The 20,611-nt window shown below is 58.1% G+C and overlaps 1 protein-coding gene across 3 annotated transcripts in view; it reads left to right on the forward strand.

Moving 5' to 3' along the window:
• Nucleotides 1-19,841, forward strand: part of USP36 (ubiquitin specific peptidase 36) — a 38,005-nt gene extending 18,164 nt beyond the window's left edge. For 2 of the 3 annotated variants that reach the window (XM_044247318.1, XM_044247316.1), the window contains exons 8-20: nucleotides 215-285; nucleotides 740-822; nucleotides 1,677-1,788; nucleotides 5,272-5,412; nucleotides 5,892-5,992; nucleotides 6,704-6,842; nucleotides 9,522-10,187; nucleotides 10,840-10,967; nucleotides 12,810-13,385; nucleotides 13,754-13,965; nucleotides 16,259-16,360; nucleotides 16,973-17,088; nucleotides 17,484-19,841. In XM_044247318.1, the coding sequence (XP_044103253.1) occupies nucleotides 215-285; nucleotides 740-822; nucleotides 1,677-1,788; nucleotides 5,272-5,412; nucleotides 5,892-5,992; nucleotides 6,704-6,842; nucleotides 9,522-10,187; nucleotides 10,840-10,967; nucleotides 12,810-13,385; nucleotides 13,754-13,965; nucleotides 16,259-16,360; nucleotides 16,973-17,088; nucleotides 17,484-17,615 (2,579 nt within the window). In that variant the 3' untranslated portion in view covers nucleotides 17,616-19,841. The remainder of the gene's footprint in view (nucleotides 1-214; nucleotides 286-739; nucleotides 823-1,676; nucleotides 1,789-5,271; nucleotides 5,413-5,891; nucleotides 5,993-6,703; nucleotides 6,843-9,521; nucleotides 10,188-10,839; nucleotides 10,968-12,809; nucleotides 13,386-13,753; nucleotides 13,966-16,258; nucleotides 16,361-16,972; nucleotides 17,089-17,483) is intronic. The other variant, XM_044247317.1, reaches the window with a different exon arrangement.
• The last annotated feature ends 770 nt before the right edge of the window (nucleotides 19,842-20,611 follow it).

The raw sequence follows: 20,611 nt of genomic DNA on the forward strand, positions 1-20,611 counted from the left end.
CCAAGGCCATGGTCAGGGTGGTGACGGAGGTCCGTCACTGGGCTAGGCAGTGAGGCGCTGGGTTTGACAGACGTTCCCTTGTGGACTCTGGTTGTCAGCGAGCCCGCTCCCCAGATAGCGGGGTTCACGAGGGACTGGCTGAGTCTCGGGGACACGGCGGGTGGCGCGTGGGGGGCACCTGCAGCCGCCCCACCGCCTCCGTGTGCTGTTGCAGTGAAGTGCTCGGTGTGCAAGAGCGTCTCGGACACATACGACCCCTACCTGGACGTCGCACTCGAGATCAGGGTACGGCCACCACTCTGCCCTGTCATGTTTGTCCTTGGCTGGGAAGGCTGGGGGGGCGTGGGGGAGCCAGTGAGGGCACGTTCACCGGGCAGATAAGGACATACTGCAACTCCTCCTGCCTTAAGGTAGGGGCCACCATTTTTGCGCGTGGATTTCTAGCCTTTTTCCTGTGCGCATTCACACAGGAAGATAAAGTGCAGCTCCGTGTCCCGAGGCACGAGCGCATTGGGGGGGGGCAGGACACAGAGCTGCTCGCGTGGGGGCCGCGGGGAGGCCAGTCCCCATCCCGTTCCAGCCCTGTGTGGCTGCAGCCGGGACAGGGGCCTTGGCGCCCGGGGAGCCGGGTGCGGCCGCTTGCTGGGGTTTGCTGCCTCAGCCTGGGAGAGACCTTACACGTGGCCTGTTCGGAGTCCGCCGCCTCCGGTTGACGGGGCCCCCGTGCTTGTCCTCCCAGCAAGCCGCTAACATCGTGCGCGCTCTGGAACTCTTCGTGAAGCCAGATGTCCTGAGTGGAGAGAACGCCTATATGTGCGCCAAGTAAGTCTCCTTTTACCCCAGCAAAGCGAGCCGGCCGTCGGGAGCACCGGGGCCCGCCTGACCCTCCTGCGGCCGGGCCCCCCCTTCTCGGGCCGCCGTCCGGTCCCCAGAGCGGAGCGTAGGTCCTGATGCAGAAGGCCTGGTGGGCACGGGGCGCGGGTAGCTGTGGTGTTGCTCGAGCACGTCCGTGTACGTCGCCCGTGGGCTGCACCAGGAGCGCCCTCCCGGGACGTCGGGCCCAGCGCGGGAGGCGACCGCATGTGGCCGCGCGCTCCAGCCGCTCTGCCCTGCTGCGTCCTCGGGGAGAGCTGCCTTCGGGGCCCGGGTCTCCTGAGGGCCGCGCAGGCTTCCCGTGTGGGCGAACGGCTCATTCGGAAGCTGCAGCCGCTGGACAATAGCTTCCTTAGTTACGCTTTTCAGATTTATCATCCCGTGCCAAAACACTGTTCCCCCCAGCACGTAATTTGTCTTTCTATGCTCTAGAGGCTGTGTGCCCTCCTTTGTCCACCCCGCCCCCCCGCCCGGGTCGCCCCTGTCACTCCTGGTGCTTTCGCTCGGCCAGCCCCACTCCGGGTGCCCCTGCGGTCTCCCAGGGCTGCTGCCCATGTGTCGGTCCGAGCGTGTTCTGTGGGGAAGAGCTTCCTTGGTGCTCTGCGCCGTCCTGCTCCCCCTGGGTCCTTGGGTCCCTGCGCCGCTGTCCTTTGCTTTGGTCGCGGGGGTTGTGTCTCGGGATGCACAGGGCGTGCCCCTCAGCCGGGGCGCTGTGCCGACAGCAGGTGTCGCCGCTGTGGGCCCATGAGGACAGCGTTCCCCGGAGTGCTGGCTGACGCCTTTCCCACGCACCCTCCTCACAGGTGCAAGAAGAAGGTCCCAGCCAGCAAGCGCTTCACCATCCACAGGACGTCCAACGTCTTAACCCTCTCGCTCAAGCGCTTCGCCAACTTCAGTGGGGGGAAGATCACGAAGGTGAGCCTCGGCCCTGGTGTCCAGTCGCCCCAGCACCGCCCAGAGCCAGTGCCCGAAAATCTCTGAAGACAGGGCTCAAGAGCCTGTGTGTTTGCAGAGTCCCTAACTGGTTGTCACGCACAGTCAAGTTCAAGAACCACTTTTTTTTTTTCTTTAGAGATTTTATTTATTTGAGAGAGAGTACACACAAGCAGGGGGAGCAGCAGGCAGAAGGAGAGGCAGGCTCACCGAGCAGGCAGCCCAATGCGGGACTCGATCCCAGGCCCCTGGGATCATGACCTGAGCCGAAGGCAGACCCTTAACGATGGAGCCCCCCCATGCTCCCCAAGAACCACTGTCTTAACTAGGTTCTTGTTCCCAGCCTCTGCATATGTGTGGCATGTTCCCAGCACACAAGCTCACGGTTTCCGCAAGAATGAGCACGAGCCCTGCACTGTGGGGCTCTCCTCTACCGTGTGCCGCTCTGTGGTGAGCATCGATGCAGCTGGGCACTGTGGCCTTTTGTGGAAGGTGGAGCCAAAACTGACTTCAGTACAATGGCGTTTTATTTATTTTACTTTATTTATTTATTTGACAGAGAGACAGCGAGAGAGGGAACACAAGCAGGGGGAGAGGGAGAAGCAGGCTTTTTTTTTTTTTTAAAGATTTTATTTATTTATTTGACACAGAGAGAGATCACAAGTAGGCAGAGAGGCAGGCAGAGAGAGAGGAGGAAGCAGACTCTCCACTGAGCAGAGAGCCCGATGCGGGACTCGATCCCAGGACCCTGAGATCATGACCTGAGCCGAAGGCAGCGGCTTAACCCACGGAGCCACCCAGGCGCCACTTTACTTTACTTTTTAAAGTTATCACTCTACCCCCAGCATGGGGCTTGAACTCACAACCCTGAGATCAAGAGTCCGACGCTGTCCCAACTGAGCCCACCAGGTGCCCTGCACAACGGTGTTTTGATAGAAGATGTCATATCATAAAAGTGGTTAGAACTGACTTAGATGGTTTGGGGCAGGGCACTTGTCAGAGCCTCCACTTCCTCACTGGCGGTGGCAGGGGCTTGCTTACATCAGCATTTCCCACGCTGGTTTCTGCAGAATGTTTGTGCTGTATGTTTACAAGGTGTTGTGTTTTGTACTTAAACTGTGCTGTACCTTGAAAGCAGTCTGTGTTCACCAAAGTTTGGGAACTGCCAAGCTGAAGGGTCTTTTTTAGTTGCAGGCCTTCTCAGAGCCTTTATTAATAATTTGTGCTGTATTTTGAATCTCCAGGAGGAGGGAGCTTTATTGTCAAGGTGTTGTTTTTGTTTTAAGATTTTATTTAAGAGAGAGAGAGCAAGTGGGCACACACAAGTCGGGGGAGGGGAGGGTGACAGAGGAAGAAGCAGACTCTCGTCCAAGCAGGGAGCTTGACACAGGGGTCAGTCCCAGGACCCCGGAATACCCCAGGATCATGACCTGAGCTGAAGTCAGATGCTCAACCGACTGAACCACCCAGGCGCCTCTTGTGAAGAATTTTCTGAAGTTAACTGTGTGGGGTCCGTTCGTGCATTCCTTTCACTAACAGTGGACGTGCTTCCATCCTACCGCGTGTGCATCAGGGGGTCCGTGGGACGCTGTCTGTGGTCAGTGAGATCGCTGTGGTTTCACCTTGACATCCCCTGGAACTAGTTTTCCGTGGGAACAGTTTGAGAAGCTGGTTTTGGCATCCTGTATGTGGCGAGACTACGCTGGGGTTCGTGATCTCGTATATATTGGCTTTCGAGACTTCCAGTTTGTCACTGGAAGGAGGAAGGTGCGTAGGGTCAGTACCACAGATGCTGTATGGGCCTGAAGAAGCCAGACAGCACAGTACATACTCTGTGTGTCCGGGTGTGAAGCTGAGAACAGGCAGAGCTGATCAGTGATGGTAGAAATCACAGCTGTGGGTATCTGAGTCGGGGCCGTTCTGCAGCGCGCGAGGGAGTTTTCTGGGTTGATGTCTGTGTCCTGATGGGTTATGGGTTACGTTCATGCGGTACTCCTCCAGCTGCTCGCCTCAGAGCTCTGCAGTTTACGTAAATTACACTATTTATTTATTTTAAAGATTTTGTTTGATGGGAGCACAAGCAGGGGAGCAGCTGGGGCAGAGGGAGAAGCAGGCTCCCCGCTGAGCAGGGAGCCCGATGTGGGGCTCGATCCCAGGACCCTGAGATCATGACCTGAGCCGAGACAGACACTTCACTGAGCCACTCAGTCACCCCTAGAATTCATTTTTAAAAAGTCAGAATGTGTAGGGTGCCTGGGTGGCTCAGTAAAGCATCAGACTCCTGTTTTTGGCTCAGGTTGTGATCTGAGGGTCTTGAGATCAAGCTCTGCATCGGGCTCTGAGCTTAGCAAGGAATGTGCTGAAATTTCTCTCCCTCTCTTTTGTCACTCTTTGCTTGCTCTCTCTCTCAAAAGAATTTTTTTTTTAAAGTGCGTATAGACAGAAATGAAGGTAGATCTCTTACCATTCAAAAATAATATTTGAAAATACTTCCCTGGGGCACCTGGGTGGCTCAGTGGGTTAAGCCTCTGCCTTCGGCTCAGGTCATGATCTCAGGGTCCAGGTCATGATCTCAGCCCCAGTCCACATGGGGCTCTCTGCTCAGCAGGGGGCCTACTTCCCCCTTCTCTCTCTGCCTCCTGCTCCGCCTACTTGTGATCTCTCTGTCAAATAAATAAATAAAATATTTAAAACAAAAAACAAAAACAAAATAAAAAAAGAAAATACTTCTCTATGAAAATTGTCAGGTTTTTGTTTTTTGTTTTTTGGGGTTGTTTGTTTGTTTGTTTGTTAGATTTTATTTATTTATTTATTTGTCTATCGAGTGTGAGAGAGAGCATGAGGGGGAGAGACTCAGAGGGAGAAGCAGACTCCCCGCTGAGTGGGGAGCCCGATGCGGAACTCGGTCCTAGAACTTTGGAATCCTCACCTGAGCTGAAGGTAGACACTTAATTGAGCCACTCAGGGGCTGGAAAAATTGCCAAATTTAGAAGTAAACTCTGGCATGTCCTTTGTCGCGACCCACACAGCTTTAGTTCTGACTTCCCGTGACCGTTGGCTCCGTGGACGGAATGCCTTTTTCTCTGAAGACCCAGACCTGGGCGTTGCCTCCCTGTTCCTTAAGTGGTGGGGAGGGCCTGAGCTGTTCCTCTCACCTTACCCGTGGGGCCTGCAGAGGGCGACAGTGGCCGTGGGTGCGGAGCCCGGAAGGAGTAGGTCGGGCAGCTCTTCACGGGACAATAAAATAGGGTTTCACGTCCGTGGGTCGGCTGGCTGGTTGCCTCCTGTTTCTTAACCTATGACCAGGGGGCTTCTTAGTGCAGCGTTGCCACAGGCCCGGTTGCGTTGCCCCCAGATGATCCAAGACCAGCCGAGGAGTCGTGCATTTTATGTGGCTGGAGCAGGTGAATTGACCCTTTTCCCGACGGATGAATTCTCATTGCCTTATCCTTGGCTTTCCTACAGGATGTGGGCTATCCGGAGTTCCTGAACATCCGTCCCTATATGTCCCAGAGCAGTGGAGAGCCTGTCATGTACGGGCTGTATGCGGTCCTGGTCCACTCAGGCTACAGCTGCCACGCCGGCCACTACTACTGCTACGTGAAGGTCAGCGGCCCCACGTGCAGGTGGTTCCTGCTGGTGCGGTTCCAGACGTGGCCTCCGTGGCGCCGTATGCAGGGGCCCATTGTGGCATCAGGGAACAGGGGGCAAGGATGTCTTTAAAGCCCGTCCCACCAGGAGCTGCAGCGTCCCTGTCCTCGGATGGGACGCCGGAGAGGGCTGCTTCCGGGCCCGATGCTGGAGCCCGGGGGTATTGGTGGGAGATGCTGGGCCATGCAGACCTGAAATACCCTTCAAGGGGAAAGCTCACAGCTTTTGGGGCACCAGGAAGGAACGGGTTCAAAGTGCACTTCGTGGTCCCATTCAGAGCGGGGTGAGCGTGAGACGTTCTGCTGCTCACTTAGCACGTGGAGAGATGAGGCATTTCTCCGCAGGTTTTTTATTTCTTTCTTTTAAGACTAAGGATTATGGGACGCATGCTGATCGTCCCATTTTGTTTCCTCCTGCGCCCCGTGCTGCTGCAGGCAAGCAACGGACAGTGGTACCAGATGAACGATTCCTTGGTGCATTCCAGCAACATCAAGGTGGTTCTGAACCAGCAGGCCTATGTGCTCTTCTATCTGCGGTGAGTGACGCCTGCCCTCGGCCCGTGGGCGCTTGCCCTCTGCTCTCCCTGGCCTGCTGCTGTGCGGGTGCCGTGGAGACGTGGGAGGGGAACGGGCAGCTCTCGTCCTGGTCACGTCCCGGGGGTGTTGGGAGTGTCCCCGGGGAAGGGCTCTTCTCCACCACGCCAGCCCAGCTGAGCGACAGCCAGTGCCTCTGGGAAGGTCAGCAGGACTCCCTCGGCCTGCTCCATGCGGAGCTGACGTGGAATAGAAACGGGGAAGTTACCTCTTTCTGCTGTTGCCACAAACGAGATGCGTTGTGTGTGGATGGCACCGATGCACTTTCCTCTGTGGCCGTGAGGGGCCCTGCCAGAGCCGGGAGGTCGCGGCCGGGTACCTTCCCTCGGGGCTGGTCGTCAGCGACCTGGAGGTCAGAGGACATGGAGGCTGAAGGCCTTTTTACTGCTTCATAGCTGTTCTGCTAAATTTGGACGCAGGGACTGAGGGGTCCCTGGCTTTCTGGTAAAGCGAGAATCTCATCTCAGAGGACCTTCGGCTGCGCGGGGCTCTCTGTTTACACTGAGCCCATCTCCGGGGCTGCGGGACACAGCTGCGCTGTTGCCAGGGCAGCGTGGGAAGTCCGAGAAGCTCGCCCGGGGAGTCGGGGTTCTCTGGGGACACCTCTGTGGCTTCGGTAAGAGATCTCCGACTCCGATTTCTCCCTTTGACAGAATTCCAGGCTCGAAGAAGAGTCCTGATGGCTCCCTCCCCAGGACTGTCCCCTCCCTTCCCGGCCGTCCGGGTGTGGTTCCTGACCACTTGAAGAAGAACGTTGGCAATGGGGGCGTTGGCTCCCCGCTGGCTGGAAAGGTACATGTTTCAAAAGATCCGTGTTTATGCCGCGGACCTTCCTGTCTGTGCCTGTCAAGGGACCACGGAGCCCCCAGACCTCTTCATGCTCGGGTACTTAGCCTGACGGAAGGGAAGCTCAGCGTGTCCTGTTTTATTCCATGTTCTCTCTCCAGTTGGTTAGGAGCTGACATCAGGGACGGGGAGGGCGGCGGGAGGAGACACAGTGATGAGAAAACCTGGCCAGTGAGCGGACCAGACGGTGGCTCGGCGAGCCCCTGTCCCTGGCCAGCTGCCATGCACACTCGATCCGAAGCATCTGGGAAGAAACGTATTTTATCCTCACAATTCAGTATTGAAAATGTGGGAAGTCTCTAGCAGTGTTTGTTTCCTGCTTTTGATGATTGTGCTGCGGGTGTGTTAAGAAAACGTCCTTGTTCTTAGGAATGTACATGGACACAGTAGGAGTAAAGGGACATGATGTCTAAAATACATTCAGATGGTTCGGAAGAGAAATGTCACACGTACGTGTGTAGACACGTGGAGTGAGTGAGCAAGAAAGCCGATGTGGTAAAAGGTTAACAGTTGGGAAATATCCTCATTTTCAAGTTATTTTTGTTGAAAGTTGTTTTTGTGTGTATTTGAATTTTTCTACTACAAATCAGTTTTATTAGCAAAGTAGTGAGTGGTTTCCTTACTGCAACACAGTTCTTACAACTCAAAAACAGATTGGTTCTTTCCGCCGTCTGTGTCTGATCCTTTCCTTTCAGTCTGAAGGTCAGATCCTAACGCCGGCCCCAGGGCCTCATGGTCCGCAGGGCGTTAGTCCCTGTGCAGATCCCGCATTTCCCTTCCAGTGCTGAGAAATAGAGGGTTGGGATTGAGTGTGGCGAGGAAAAGCCATGGCCTGATGGTCAAGGGGGTTGTCACTGGGTTCCAGACTGGGAGTCAGTACCACGGGGTTACGCCACTGGCCACGCACATTTGCATTGCAGAGATAATGTGCCACACACACTGTATTCGTACGAAAGCCATTTTACTTTTTTTTTTTTTTTTTTTAAGATTTTATTTATTTATTTGACAGACAGAGATCACAAGTAGGCAGAGAGAGAGGAGGAAGCAGGGTCCCTGCTGAGCAGAGAGCCTGATGCGGGGCTTGATCCCAGAACCCTGGGATCCTGACCTGAGCGGAAGGCAGAGGCTTTAACCCAGGCACCCCAAAAGCCCTTTTACTTTAAATGACATAGTGAAAGTTCCATGAAGTTAAATGTTTGCGTGACAGGGTTTTACAGTGCAGCAGGAAGATATGATCTTTTTTTTTTTTTTTTTTTTTTTTTTTTTTTGCTTAAGTATTTATTTATTTGAGAAAGAGAGCACGGGCAGAGGGAGAGAGAGAAGCAGGCTCCCAGCCAAGCAGGGAGCCTGATATGGGGCTCGATCCCAGGATGCTGGGATCATGACCTGAGCTGAAGGCAGATGCTTAAGTGACTGAGCCACCCAGGTGCCCCAAGATGTGTTCTCTTTAGAAAGAATGTAAGTAAAAGATAAGTTATTTTTAAAAATAGAGGAAAAAAAAGAGAAGAAACTTGGGGGAAGTAGAAGTGCATTCTCAGTAAGCCTCCAGAACAGAGAAAACTGTAAGAAAGTATAGAAAAACAAGAAAGGAACTGGATAAATGAAAATTTGAATCTTTATGCATGCTATATTAGAAATTAAAAAAAAAACTTCTAAAAAAGTATTTGTAGCAAGTACAACAAAAGGTTCCTGTTTCTAGCACATAACGGACTAGTTTGGATGAACTCAGATGACAGTGTGAGGGTTGGTGCACCAAGAGCCAGCTGGGGTGTCGACTTAGCAGAGATTTTGGAGTTGAGCTCCCTCCCGGTCCCCAGGGAGAGGACAGCAGGTGTCCTGCGAGGGGAGGGCCGGCGCCCCGAGCCGTAGCCTAGTGACCACTCCCAGCAGACGAGCAGGGGATTCCCTGAGTAGGGGAGAAGCATTAGTCTCTTGGTGGTCGGTTCAGCCAGATGTTCAGCAACCAAATGGTTCTTCAGCTCTGATTCGGGGAGACCCTGCGCTAGGCGGGAGGCAGGGGTGAGGAGCAGCACAGCCCCGGGCCGTGGGGAGCGTTTCCACAGAGCCAGGACTCAGAGCCGGGTGAGGGGAGCCGTTCGCTCCCGAGGCAGCTGGAGACAGGCCAGGTCGGGGGACGTCATGCGGCAAGGTGGGTTCCGGTCAGACATTAATGACCTTCACCGGGAGCACGTGGGAAGCCGCTCTAGGGAGCCGTAGGTGGAACTGGGCGCAGCTGTGCGGGCCAGAGCCGCTGCGGAAAGCAGGGCCGTTCCAGAGCAAAAGGTGCCGGCGGGCCCGTCAGTACTCCTGTTTGGGCAGTAGGTGGGACTCTGGTGCATTTATTTTTTTCCTTTATACTTTTTTGTGTTTCTTTGCTCCTGACCCAAACCATCCTGCTGTCAGTAAAGGGCCCGTACAGATGCACGCCCCGCGCGCACGGCTCACAGGATACCAGAAGCGCCCAACGCGGATGCAGAGCCTTTACCGGGCGTCCGTGTAGATGATCTGTCTCAGGCTCTTGGTGGGGACCCCGCCCGCTGCACAGGCTCCTCCGACCTCGTGGGGAGCCGCCGGCCCGTGCTCCCTCCAGGGCGTGATTGTGTCCTCTGCTCTGCTCTCCTCCAGCGACCGGACTCGCTGCCGATGAAGAAGCCGCCGGCCCCCGAGGAGGTTGGTGTGCCCGTTTCCAGAAACGGCTCCGTGTTGAGTCTGAAGTCTCAGAATGGATATGTTCCTCTGAAGCCGTCCGTGGGAGCCCCTTCCCCCCGACTCTCCAAAACACCCCCCAACACACCAACCTCTCTGGATGAGGCTGGAAAGAAAGTCAAGAAACCGACTCCCCTGGGGCCCCTTTCCCCGTCACGCAAAGCTTCTCAGGGGTTCCACGGGACCAGCAGCGGGAACGGCAGCAGGAGCGAGAGCCCCAGGCAGGGCTCCTGGGACGGCAGGGCTGCCGCCCTCTCTACCTCACCGAGGCTTCCGGCCGGAGGGACGGCCAACGGGCACGGGCCCAAGGCGGGCAGCTCCAGCCGCGAGCTCCAGGGGAGGGGCTCCTGCAGCTCCAGCCCGGGCCGCTGTGCCAACAGCGACCCCACCAAGGGCCCTCAAGCGCCCGAGAGCGGAGCTGCCCGCTTGGGGGATTCTCAGGGAACACAGTCCAGAGCGCTGCCGGACGGAGACGACTCCAGAGTGGTGAAGCCCAAGGCCCCCGTCCTGAGCAGCACTGCCGCCGAGGCCGCAAACATCATGTCTCCTCCACCGGCCAAAAAACTGGCCCTTTCTGCCAAGAAGGTGGGTGTGTGGGAGCCTGCCCGCCGGAAGTGTGTCTCTAGGGCCCACAGAGCAGGTTTGGTTTCAGTCTGGGGAGGGGGTGAATCGTGTCCGGGCCCATGGCCGCCCCCGATCGGAGGGACGGAGGTGGTGTAGGCATTTGCAGATGACACAGGGTTGTCTGGGGGCCAGGGTGGGGCTTTGGGGGTCCCTGATGTGATCCACACACCGGACAGCTGCTGGGGGTTGGGGAGAGGCGGCAGGTCCCCGTGTTTGTCCGTAGACAGAATCTCCTAGAGGAGCCTCAGGGGGAAGATGGGGCAGGTGCAGTGGGCTTGGCAGGGAACCTGGGCGCGGGGGCGTGCGGGCCACGGGCTGGCTGGCACCTTTGTGTGCAGCGTGAAGCTCCATGATGTAATTGTGCTGAGATTTTTGTTTAAATTTCCTTCCTTTTTTCCTTTTTGTTTCTAACCAAAAACACTTCTGATTCTTCTTCTACCATTCCCCTCCCCCACCCCACCCCCTTTTTCCTCCTTCTGTCCCCTCATCATCCTTTCTGGGCTCTTTCATTTTTATTTTTTGTTTTTATTTATTTGTTTATCTTTATTTTCCCTCTTCACTCACGGCGACCTCTTTTAGACCACCAAGTTTTTATTTATGTCGATAACTGCAGGCCAGCACCCTGCGGAGGGCAGCCGGCAATGACCTCCGTCCGCCCCTCTCTCCACTGTCCGACCTCACCTACCCCAGGAAAACCACTCACCCCGTCGCTGCCGCCTCCTGGCCTGTCTGTGCAATCAGGTGAGCCGTGGGCGCAGGCCCCCGGGCCGGCCGCTCCCCCCTGTGCTTAGCGTGCGCTTGGCTGGTGAGGACACACACGGTCTCCGGCCTTGCAGGACGGACAGTGGTGCGCCGGTGGACAGGTACAGGGCGGGTCCTGGACCGACTCCTTCCTGTTTTCTCTCTCTCCGTCGGGCAGAGGAGCTCAGGCCGGGCGGAGGCAGCCTGCTCTCTGCGGGCCTGATCTTTTCGCTTGTCTTCATTTTCCACCCACCTGCCGGGTCCGTGTGGGGATGCGGTTGTGCCCTGAAGTCTCTCCCCGGCCTCGTGACGGGACTCCGGAGTAGAAGGGGAGGGCAGGAGTCCCAGGAGGACCCTGCGCGAACCCAGAGTCCTGTGCCCCGCCGAGGGCTGTCTTCTTGCCGCCGCCGGTATCACTGTGTCTCTCCACCGGCACTCCCCGGCTCCTCTCTGCCTCCCTGCGGGGGCTCCCCCAACGGTCCCCTCACATTGGCTTGCAGAGCATTGGGCGAGCGTCCAGAGTGGGGAGCAGTGGTTCTCCGGGAGCTGTGCTCAGGCTCCGACAGACACACCTCCTGTCCTGTCACACGCGGGGATGCTTGTATCCCTCAGGGTGTCGACTAGCTGACAGCTGAGTTACTGACACCTGCTTGCCCAGGGGCCGCCGTGGGAGGCTCTGGCAGCTGCGGAGGGAGGGAGGGGGGAAGCTGGGCCAGGCTGGGAGGTGGTTTGGGTGGTTGCTGTTTGCCCTGGGCGCTGAGGGGTCCTCACCACCCTCCGGCCACCGTGGGCTGCTGCTGCTGCATGCCCCCATCACTGGCCTCTCGCCCGCACACTTGGCCCGGACCCAACATGGTATTTTTACACGTGGTAGGTCTTTAAGTGTGTGAGATAGTTACTGTGGGTCTTTTTTTTTTTTTCCTTTTTCAACGTACAGGGTTTTTTGTTGTTGTTGTTTTTCCCAAGCTTCCCGGAAAACAGTAAACGGAATAGTGCAGTTTGTCTGGGCGTCTGTCCTAGCTGAGGTCACGACGGTCCTGTTTGATTCCATAACCCTTTGAGGTCAGCGTTACTGTCACTCGGTTATGTACGAGAAGCATGAGGCCTAGAGCAGGTTAACTCTTGCAAGGTCTACCCAGAGGCGGGTCAAAGAGCCTAACCCGACAGAGCGCCCTGTCCCGCCCTACCTCGTCTCACGGTGTGATGGGCTGTAGAGTCCGTTTCCCCGATTTTCCGGAGCCCCTGAATTAGAGGGGAGTCCGAGTGCGCAGTATATAGGCCCATGCTGGCCCCTCTTACGAGGCTGGCATCATGTGCCTGAACACCTTGAAGCTTCTGGGTGAACTTACAGAAGTTTCTTCTAACCCTTGTGCCGGAAATAAAAAACGTCAGTTAGGGGTGCCTGAGTGGCACAGTTCAGTGACCGACTCTTCATTTCAGCTTAGATCGTGATCTCAGGGTTGTGAGATGGAGTCCTGCCTCCGGCTCCGAGCTCAACAGGGGCTAGGGGATTCTCTCTGCTTCTCCCTGTGCCCCTCCCCCGCTCGCATGCTTGCTCTGTCTAAAATAAATCTTTTAAAAAAGAAACTCAGTAACACAGGTTTGGAAAAATACTTTGAACTACTTGGTGACAGGAAACTAAGAGGCTCCGATTTTTGTTAACTTTGATTTTCAGTAAAGTGGAATTTAACTTTTTTCTCTATTCTAAGTTGGTGTGATTTACGTGTCTCCGAGATTCCCGCGGTGAGGAGGGACCGTTGGGAATCCTGGGCTGGACGGGCAGGGGCTGCGGGCGGGCAGGAGGGGCCCGCCGGTGCGTCAGAGCAGTGTGTCCCCCCGCAGGGCGCTTTCTCCTGCTCCCAGACCATCCAGCCACCTGAAGCTCCCCGTCGGTCCCCACTCCGTGTCACTGTCCAGTAGCCCCAGACCTCTCGGGACGTCAGACCCACAGAGCTGCTCCTCCGCCTCTGCTCCCCCACCTCAGGCCAATGGGGGTTTCCAGGCGCCTCCACACCAGCTGCCAGAGGCCAGCAAGTCCCCCCGGGGCCTCGGTAAGAAGAGGAAGAGGAACCGCAGGGGAGAGAGCCAGGGGCAGGGCTCAGAGACATGCACAGCCACAACAGCCTCTCCGGGGAAGAGGAGAAGGAGGAAGAGGAAGCGCACGGAGGCCCTGGACGCCTCCCCCCTGCAGGAGGGGCAGATGCAGAGGCAGCCCCAGAGCGTTGAGCGGGGGAAGGAGGCCCGGGCAGAGGTGCCCACTGACAGACTAGAGGACGAGGGCGGACGGCTGCAGGAGAACGGCCGGCAAGTGGGAAGCGCGACCGACGGCCACCCCGTGAGCAGCAAGAAGAGGAGACGGAAGGGCACTGAGGGCCTCGGTGCCGGAGATGGCCTCCAGCGGGACCCGCCGTGGCACAGGTAAGCTCGGGAGCCAGGTGGCCCCGCGTCTGTCCCAGGTGGGCGGTCTGGAGACCCAGCGTGCTGGCCAGCCTTCCCGACGGGCATGTGAGCGCGGTGCAGCGGGTCACGTGCCCCTGCATCGGCAGGCGCTGCGGCCGCGTGCTCTGGCCTGGAGGACTCGCGTGGGTTTGGTGCAGCTGTGGGGTTCTCTCTCTGACATCTCTCGGGCTTGATGGTGGCCCCCGGACCACGGCATCTGTGGGGTGCACGCGGCGCGGCTCTTCTGTGCGGTTGAGGCCCGTGCCAGCTGGGAGTTCCGAGGTAGCGACCTGAACCCCCACTCACCCTCAGTTTGCCCGAACTGACTGTTGACTCTGACCTCCCAGGAGCTGCTCTCCCTCGGACGTCATCGAGCTGGAGGCCGCTGTCGCGTCTCCAAGGAAAAAGAAAAAGAAAAAAAGACAGCAGGAGTCCTGGCAGGAAGTAGAAGAGAATGAGCATCCTGAAGGCTGCAGGGGCGAGAGGCAGAGGGACTCTGCTCTCCCTGGTAGCCCGCCCTCCCCACCTCTGAACGGCAGGCGTCCCAGGAATGGAGCCGGTATGCACCTGTGAGGAGCAGGGGTAGGGGACCAGGGCAGGGGGCGGCACCCGGGGGGACACCTGTGCCCGGCCCTGCCATACAGCTAGAGTAGGTGTAGTGCAGGGGAAGGGCTGGAAAGACCGCTTACCTCCGCCCCGCGTCTGTCCGCTTGGGCAGGCTGTGTGTCCTGTGGGTCACGGCTTCCCCATCTGCCGAGGTGGCCAGCCGAGACCACTCCGAGAGAAAACCTAGGAGACGCTTGAACTTCAGGTGTTCTGAGAACATAGTGTTTCTTCTGATTCAACATGCTTCTGCCTAAACTTTTCCTGTTTGGAGGAGTCCTGGGCCATCCAGCCTGGAGTTTTTCCAGTGATTCTTGAACTTGAAAGGTTGGGTTCAGAAGTTAACCTTCCGCTGTCCGTTTTAATAGATAGGCCTTTTATTTTTTTTAAAAAAAGATTGTATTTATTTGATTCTGGCTAAGATCAAGTATGTGATCGTATTTATTTGCGAGAGCACAGCAGAGGGAGAGGGCCCCACTGAGCAGGGAGCCCGATGCGGGGCTCCATCCCAGGACCCTGAGATCGTGACCTGAGCCGGCTGAGCCACCCCCGTGCCCCAAGCTGGGCCTTTTATTTTTTTTTTTATTTTTTTATTTTTTTAAAGATTTTATTTATTTATTTGACAGAGAGAAATCACAAGTAGTCGGAGAGGCAGGCAGAGAGAGAGAGAGGGAAGCAGGCTCCCCGCCGAGCAGAGAGCCCAATGCGGGACTCGATCCCAGGACCCTGAGACCATGACCTGAGCCGAAGGCAGCGGCTTAACCCACTGAGCCACCCAGGCGCCCCAAGCTGGGCCTTTTAAAGATAGTGTGGCCTCTTGCTGGTGGAGTTTGCAGTGCTGTGCTGTTCCCCAGGCCTTGGCTGCCCGTAGCCAAGTGACTTCTGGTTGTTTTCCTCCAGGACTGACCAGGCTCAGCTGGGCTCTCCTGGTACAGTGTCCGTTAAGCGAAGGGGAGAGACGCTCGTCCCTGCTTGGGCAGGAACCCGGCGTGGCCGCGCTGCTGCGAGGTCTGCTCCACAGCCTGGGGGCCAGCGGTGTCAGGCGTGTGCGGGCGCCAGGCTGCTGGGGATGGTGTGTGTTTGTCGGACTCCTGATAGATGAGCCTGTGCCTAAACACTAATCCCATGACAGGGGGTGCAGTCAGTTACGCGTCCAGCCCTTGGTTTCGGCTCAGGCCATAATCTCAGGATCCTGGGATCAAGCCCCATGTCGGGCTCCAGGCTTGGCATGGAGTCTGCCTGGGACTTTCTCTCTCCCCCTCTCCCTCCGCCTGTCCCGCTGGTGCTGTCCCTCTCTCTCTCTCAAGTAAATCTTTAAAAAAACAAAAAAAAAAAAAAGAAAGAAAGAAATCCCATGATGAAACGTTACCACTGGACAACGAGGACCGCAGCCGGTCTTGGAAGAGACGCTGCTCAGAGGTGGCGCCAGAGCAAGCCGGCGGCAGGCATGAGCCCCCAGCGCCCACTTCGTTTGCCACCGACCATGTGGGGGAGCTGCCCGGGCTTCAGGGCCCGCCGCCCGGTGTAGGTGCTCGGGCGGCGGGGGCCCAGCCCCTCCTCTGTTTGCTCTCTGTCCTGACTAGTGGAAGAATTGGCTCCGCGGGGAAGGGCATTCCAAGCCTAGTCGCGGAGAGAGCATCGTGGTGGCCCCGTGTGACCAGCGGGCTGCGCTGTGCTGGGGGGCGAGGGGCTGGAGAGGGCAGCAGGGTCTGGCGGTGTGGCATCGCACTAGACACTGGGCATGAAGGTCATGGGGTCACTGATACACTGGAGACACGGAGAGCAAGGTCAGGTTCGTGCTGGGGGAGGAGAGCCCGTTCTAGCAGCTGTAGGTGGTCAGCGGGGGGGGACCAGGCAGGGCCCAGGACCAGGCAGATAGTCATTTCTGGAAATCGAGGTGGGCGGCCTCTGCTGTCAGCATCCAGCCGTCCGCGGTGGCCAGGCTCTTCCAGGACTCGGCTGGAAGACAGCCTCCCTGGAAGCTGTGGTGACAACAGCACTTTGTCATTCTCCTCCAGCTAAAGCCACCGTTTTCCTGCCCGCTTCCCTGTGGGGGGGCGGGACCCTCCGGAGCTTATTTCCGCTCTTCCTGCACCAGATCGAGGGCTCACATGGCTGGTTGCGGGTTTTCAGTCTGGGGGGGAAGCTGTTTAGACTCTTCCGAGAGCTGATTCGGACGGTAGCCCCCCTTGAGAAGTAATTGAGGGCCCTGTCAGAGGTGTGTGGACCTAAGTGTTCTCTGGTTGCAGGGCAGGCCCTGGCTCCCCTTGCGTCCTGGGGCAGAGAGCGGGAGTCCGACGTGCTCCAGGAGCTGCTCGAGTATTCATCCGATAAAGCTTACGGGAGGAAAGGTACTGCTTTCGGGAACAGATTTCTGTGCCACGGTTCACTCATGGGGCTGCATGGAGGTCGGGAATGGACCCGTTGTGCCGTGGTCCTGGGGTTAGGGGGTCACCGGGCTTTAGGGACGGGGAGAGGAATGTCAGCCGAGAACCTCCCTGAGCTGTGGCCGTTGCACAAAGTGCAGTACCAGGCCCTGTGGGTGGTTTTGCTGTGGAAGGTCCAGAACGCCGCCTCCTGGGGGTGTGGGCGGGGGTGCCGAGAGCAGGCCGGAGCCTCTGGGTGGTGAGGGCTGGTGTGGGAAGGGAGCGGATGGGAATCGCCCTTCTCCGGTGCTGTATGTCTTTCGTCTTGGAGAAGGAACATGAGACTTCTGTCTCCAGTGAGAGCACGGGTGTGAAAGGAGCTGAGCTGGGGGCCAGTGGTGCAGAGCGGACAGCGTGCGCGCTTAAGGGACGGACCGCTGTCCTGCACGCGGAGACCGCCCTGCCCTCCCTCATCTTCCTCTGCGTGGTCCATTTCACCGAAAGGTGTCCCTCGACCAGGCCAGATGTATCAGGCGTAGGCGAAACATTCTGGAAGTGAGTGCACGAAGGTGCCCACACTCGGTGTCTGCTTTGCAGTGTTGACGTGGGGCGGCGAGGTGTCGGCCGTCAGTCAGGATGCCATTCAGGACAGCAGATGGGCCCGCACAGCCACGGTCATCGATGACTGGGACGAAGAGTTCGATCGAGGGAAGGTACGGGCTGTGCTTGGAGCTGGCGTGACGTGGCAGTCACAGCGGTCCCACTGAGGGCCGGGCAGGGAGGACTTGACCCTTTGGGGCCGTTTGAAGTGGCAGCGACACTGTAAAGTGGTCAGGGACCGCGGGAGGCAGGCTGCTGGCTCCGATGCCAGTCTGGCCACTGTGAGCGTTGTGTGGCCGTGGACGAGGTATTTGTCCCAGTGGCTTTGCTCCTTCGCAGCAGGGTGGGGACAGCAGTGACACCTCCCTCAGGCTTGCGAGAGTAAGCCGGTTGGTTCTGTAGCACATTGAGAATCGTGTCCCCCACCCAAGAAGCCTTCACAAGGAGGCGCGGGGACCAGGGGAGAGCCCTCTTTGGGAATGGTGACGCCTGGGGTTTTTTTATGTAGGAAAAGAAAGTGAAAAAGTTCAAAAGAGAGAAGAAAAGAACCTACAACGCCTTCCAGAAACTTCAGAGTAGACGGAACTTTTGGTCTGTGACTCATCCCGCTAAGGCTACCAGCCTCAGCTACCGCCGCTGACTTGGCTGCTGTCGAGATGGGTCGGTGCGGGGGAGGGGTGGGGGTGTGAGTGTGCGGGTGTGTGTTGACGGGGGCGAGCCCAGAGTGTGCGCGGTGTGTTCGCACGTGTGTGTGCTGAGCTGTACGTTAGCGTGTGGTGCGCGTGTGGTGAGGTGTGAGCGGCGCGTGCGGCGTGCGGGGCGGGAGCGGGTGTGTCCGAGCGCCGTCGAATGCTGCGTGTCGTCCCGACGTGCGCTCGGGGCGTTGGGGGGCTCCCGGGGTCTCGCCCCTCGTCAGCAGCAATGTGGTGTGCCCCACAGCCTCTGGAGATGCGGGGCGCGTCCTGGCGCCGCCCGTGGGAGCCGAGGAGCGGCCTGGTTGAGGACCGAGCTGCCCTGTGGCCGCGGAGCCGGGCCGCGTCCGGTCGGGACCTCTGGCGTCGCCGCTGGTGCTGCGACGACCCCACGGTGACATGTGGAGCAGGCGGCGGCCCGCCGGCCGGGAGCCTGGGCCGCCTCGCCTGCGGTGTCCGGGCGGGAGCAGGGGCGTCCTCGAGCGAGCAGGTGCCTGCGGGGTGACGGCTCACCCGGGCTCCTCTCGGCGGCCGCCCGTCCCCCGCTGCCGACGGCCGGCGCTGCCCTCTCTGCCTCAGCTGTGCCCTCCGCACGGAAGCCCCGGGGCGCCGCCGGCGCGTTCCTCCCTTGCAAGGACCGAGACCGTCTCTGGAGAGCGGAGGCTCGCTCGGGGCGTGGGGCGACGGCGGGCGCGCCTGCCTTTCCCGCGGCTGCTGGTGCTGAGACGGCTTCGCCATCCCTTCCCCTGCAGCTGCCGCGACCCGCGGGGCTTTCGAGGTGGTGGTCTTGGGGTAGAATCCTTTTATTTTACTACTCAACAGAGACTTTTGTTGTGATGCGGTCTGTGGCTTCTGTCAGCAATACGTCCCCTTTCCCTGAGCTGCGACACCGGCTTGCTTTGCTCCGTTTTGTGAGCGCGTCCGAGTCTAGCGGATTGTACCCTCGCGGTCGCTCTTTCTCTTGCTCAAGCTGTGTGTGCGAACTCGTAATTCAATAAATACGGGAAACCCTCGGTGAAGGTGACATTTTCCAGAGCACAGACACACCACCCCGTCGCAGAGCGTGTAGCAATCAGTCCGAAAGCCGCTCCGCGGACAGACGTCTCCACGTCCTCGCATCCAGAACATCAGAAGCAGACACAGACAGACATCGGACGTGGACATCCGTCCTCCACAATGGTTCTTTGGGACCTGAGGCCCCCGATGGCCTGGCCTGGTCCCCCCTGTGTCACCCGAGCCTTGCCTCTTGCTTGGGGCCTGGGGGGCAGGGGGATCAGAGAAAAGTATCCTTCACAGGGCAGGGGTGGGGACATATGTCAACTTTCTCATGTAGGGGTCTTCTAGATTTTTCTTCCTGTTCTTACATTTCTCTTCGCAAAGGTGGGGAAAGTATTGGTGCCTGTGGCCTGAGTGGGGGCCCAGCAGGAAGCGAGCAGGGCACTGGCTGCGGATGCCTGCCTGGAAGGATGGGTTTCTCCGCATTGACCACCCCTCGTTCAAAGATGAGGCCCGCCCCCCCCACCCCCCAGTGCCCTGTGGCTCTCTTATCTGCCACTTCCGAAGGGGAGGCAGGTGCCTTTGTGGGCAGGGCATTGGTGTTTTTCCCTCTTTCAGTGTTAACCCGCATCCCTGTACAGCCCTGTTTCTCGGTGGTGTTCTCCAGTGGAGAGGGAGGCTGGCGTCGGCCGCACAGAGCCCATCTCTTTTCTCGCTCCCTCCTCTTCAGGCTCTTCCCTTCTCCACTGTGTGATTATGAAACCTTTTCCTGAGGAAAACATGCCCGTTGCGTCTTGGGCCGTGCTGAGCACTGGCCTGTGGGCAGCATTTGCCACTGTCCGTCGGGCGGGCTCTTCCCTCCCACATGTGGTCCTTAGCCCTGGGGAGGGAGAGGGTGGGCCCAGAGGATCAGCCCAAACCCTAGGACACTGTAAATATGTAAGCGTATATAAATAACTAAAGCTTTTATAATAGCGGTCACGTGGGTGACTTAGAATGTGGGTTTAACTTAACTTTGGGGGGGGTCGCCTCTCCTGGAGGTCCCATGTGGCCTCACTCACCTGCCTTTTCCTGGTGGGCTCAGTCCGCCACACCCCCACGCGCCGCACCCCTGCTCCAGGCACCGAGGCGCCTCCGATGTTGCCAAGATCCTGGTGCAATAAAAGGAGATTTTGTGAGCCCCGCCTGTGTCTTTGTGTTTTTCCCTTTGATTTTTAAAAGTTAACGTCCCAGCTCCCAGTTCAGATGAAGGGTTCCCCGTGGTGCCCCTTGGGTAGGTAGCCCGTCGTACGCGGGCAGGTTTGGAGCAGGTCTTCCTTAAGGATAAAGAGGAATAAAGCGATTTATTTAACCGTATTAAGTACACTCATTTGAATTTAAGAAGACAGAGGAACCCTTTGAAGGGGCTACCACGCTCGCTGGGGGCTCGCTGTGAGTACTGCCTTGAGGAAACCGGGAAACCGTGTTCTGCTGAGGTTTGCTGCTCGTCTTTCACTGAATAACATTTGGATTTCCACGGGGAAAGAGGGAGAGGACAGTTTTGCTCAACTGTGAGTTTTGCTCACGGTCGGCGACAGCAGCACAGGCCTCCGGTTTGAGACCCTCCGTCTTGGCAGCTGCACCGCCAGGAGCCCGCGTGGCCACGTGCTGAGTGCTGCCCACAGCCCTTCCGGGCCCAGGCGGCTGAGCCCGGGTTGTGTCTGGGGGATGCTGGAGGCGGTGCTGAGGAAGACATGTTTGTAGGCTCCAGGGAAATGGGGCCGTCTGCTGAGCGGGAGGGTCAGGGTCTGGCTGATCACGTGTCCTGGAAGTTGGGGGAGGCCAACGGGGCAGCAGGTGCCTGCAGGGACGGCCGGGACCGGGAGGTTCCATCTGGCCAGAGCAGCACCCGGGAGTGGGAGACGGAAGCAAAAGGCGCTCCGGGCAGCGGCAGCTTTCCGGTGGGTTC

This window comes from Neovison vison, chromosome 5, assembly GCF_020171115.1.
Source record: "Neovison vison isolate M4711 chromosome 5, ASM_NN_V1, whole genome shotgun sequence".
NCBI classification, from domain to species: domain Eukaryota; kingdom Metazoa; phylum Chordata; class Mammalia; order Carnivora; family Mustelidae; genus Neogale; species Neogale vison.